Genomic DNA, 2,515 nt, shown 5'->3' with positions numbered 1-2,515 from the left:
CACTAACACTACCACCACCACCACCACCACCACCACCACCATCAACAACACTAACACCACCATCACTACCAACACCACTAACACCACCACCACCAACATCAACATCAACAACACTAATACCACCACCACCACCATCAATACCACCACCACAACCACCACCACCATCACCACCATCACCACCACCACTATGAACAACACCAACACCACTACACCACCATCAACAATACTAACACCACCACCACCATCATCAATACCACCACCACCACCAACATCAACACCACTACCACCACCATCAACAACACTAATACCAACACCAACACCATCAACAACACTAACACCACCACCACAAGCAACAACACCAACACCAACACCATCAACAACACCACCCCTACCCCCACCATCAACACCACCACCACCATCATCAACAACACTAACACGAGCTGCTTGTTGTCCTCAAAATGCTTCTTTAGGCAATTATCAAAAACAAAGTGAAAACAAACCTGGAGACTCCAAGCAGGGAGCCTTCCTGTCTAACCGAGACGTTTTAACTTTAAATTGTGCCAAAGTATGTTATCAGCCAATTCTAGAAGCCAGCCCAAACTCCAAAACCAGTTCTGTGAGACTTGGATTGTTTCAGGAGGGCTCTGCCCAGGGGCCCTAAGCACACACCTGGGGTGGGGGAGGTGTGCGCGCGTGTGTGCATGGATTCCCGGCCAGCGCGCTGCACCCCACAGCTGAGACTACTGAAAGAGCTCCATCTCTTCCTTGCACATGGCAGCCCCCTGCCCATGGAGACAAGCAGAGGCTCCCAGAAATGATTAGCAACGACAGGCAGCTTTGGCTGGCTGCACGGCGGCCTGGAGACAGAGTACACAACAGAAGTAGCCACAAGGCAGCGGCATCCAGGGCTGCGCCGCTGGCCGGTTGAGGACGGAGCCTGTGGGACGGTGGCCCTGCCAGCCAAGGATGCACAAAGGCCGAGGCCAGCTCGCACCCCTGGATCCCGCTGCCCACTTGAGACAAGTCTGTGTACAGGCCAGACACCGGATTTGACTTGATTTCCCCATCCTTCAAAAATGACTCCAGACTCTGACTTTGCATGTCACTGAGCCTTTCTCAGGGATGGCTCAGATAGGAGCAGGCTGGCTGAGTGGAGGCGGGGAAGCCCAGAGCACTGTGTGCAGAAGAGGCAGCTGGTGCGCCTCGGGTGTGCTCCTCCAGCGTGCTCCTCGGGTGTGCTCCTCCAGCGTGCTCCCCCAAGTGCTCCTCCAAGTGCTCCTCCAGCGTGCTCCTCCGGCGTGCTCCTCCGGTGTGCTCCTCCAGCGTGCTCCTCCAGCGTGCTCCTCCGGCGTGCTCCTCTGGCGTGCTCCTCCAGCATGCTCCTCAGCGTGCTCCTCCAGCGTGCTCCTCCAGCGTGCTCCTCTGGCGTGCTCCTCCAGTGTGCTCCTCCAGCGTGCTCCTCCGGCGTGCTCCTCCAGCATGCTCCTCCAGCGTGCTCCTCCGGCGTGCTCCTCGGGTGTGCTCCTCCAGCGTGCTCCTCCAGCGTGCTCCTCCAGCGTGCTCCTCCAGCGTGCTCCTCCAGCGTGCTCCTCCAGAGTGCTCCTCCAGTGTGCTCCTCCAGCGTGCCCCTCCGGTGTGCTCCTCCAGAGTGCTCCTCCGGCGTGCTCCTCCAGTGTGCTCCTCCAGTGTGCTCCTCCAGCGTGCCCCTCCGGTGTGCCCCTCCAGCGTGCTCCTCCAGCGTGCTCCTCCAGTGTGCTCCTCCAGCGTGCCCCTCCGGCGTGCCCCTCCAGCGTGCTCCTCCAGCGTGCTCCTCCAGTGTGCTCCTCCAGCGTGCTCCTCCAGCGTGCTCCTCCAGCGTGCCCCTCCAGCGTGCTCCTCCGGCGTGCTCCTCCAGCGTGCTCCTCCAGCGTGCTCCTCCAGCGTGCTCCTCGGGTGTGCTCCTCCAGCGTGCTCCTCCAGTGTGCTCCTCCAGCGTGCTCCTCCAGCATGCAGCGTGCTCCTCCGGTGTGCTCCTCCAGTGTGCTCCTCCAGCGTGCTCCTCCAGCGTGCTCCTCCAGCAGCCGGCCTGGCCAGCATACTCCTGGCCAGCACACAGGATCCTCAGCTCAGCCCCAACTGTAGGGAACAGATCCCAGACCGTCCCTGGGATGTGCCCCTCTGCTTCTCTCCCCTGCTGCTGGGTCTGAAGCTATACATGAAGAAGAACTTGCTAGGTACAATGGCTCCCTTCATGTGGAGCCCACGTGAGGCCGGAGGAAACAGGGAAGCACAGAAAATGAGATTTGGTGGTGGTGGTTGTTTTTATTTTATTTTTTTTATCTCTCACAAGGTATATGATAGTTCATTGATGAGAATCCACACGCGTGTGCATGCGTGCACACACACGCACATGCACACACAGTAATTAGAGAACAAAGTAAAAGAATGGTAATTATGTGCTAAATTGTCTGGGACTCATATGTGCTTGATTTAAGGAGTTCAGAAAAAAAGGAAAGAGCTCAGGGTGGGTTAGATT

General features: G+C 57.7%; 1 protein-coding gene across 1 annotated transcript; it reads right to left on the bottom strand.

Moving 5' to 3' along the window:
- Window positions 1–1,383: 1,383 nt before the first annotated feature.
- Window positions 1,384–2,076, bottom strand: LOC138832635 (uncharacterized). Its single transcript, XM_070030912.1, has one exon. The coding sequence runs from the start codon at window positions 2,074–2,076 to the stop codon at window positions 1,384–1,386; it is 693 nt and encodes a 230-aa protein (XP_069887013.1).
- Between the last annotated feature and the right edge of the window lie 439 nt (window positions 2,077–2,515).

This window comes from Dipodomys merriami, unplaced genomic scaffold, assembly GCF_024711535.1.
Source record: "Dipodomys merriami isolate MVZ:Mamm:240054 unplaced genomic scaffold, mDipMer1.0.p SCAF_2, whole genome shotgun sequence".
Lineage (NCBI taxonomy): Eukaryota > Metazoa > Chordata > Mammalia > Rodentia > Heteromyidae > Dipodomys > Dipodomys merriami.
Note: the sequence above shows the minus strand (reverse complement) of the source record. Positions and strands in the feature narration are given on the sequence as shown.

Bases quoted from the DNA above. Each gene is read 5' to 3' on its own strand.
- LOC138832635 (XM_070030912.1), bottom strand. From the start codon at position 2,076: ATGCTGGCCAGGCCGGCTGCTGGAGGAGCACGCTGGAGGAGCACGCTG.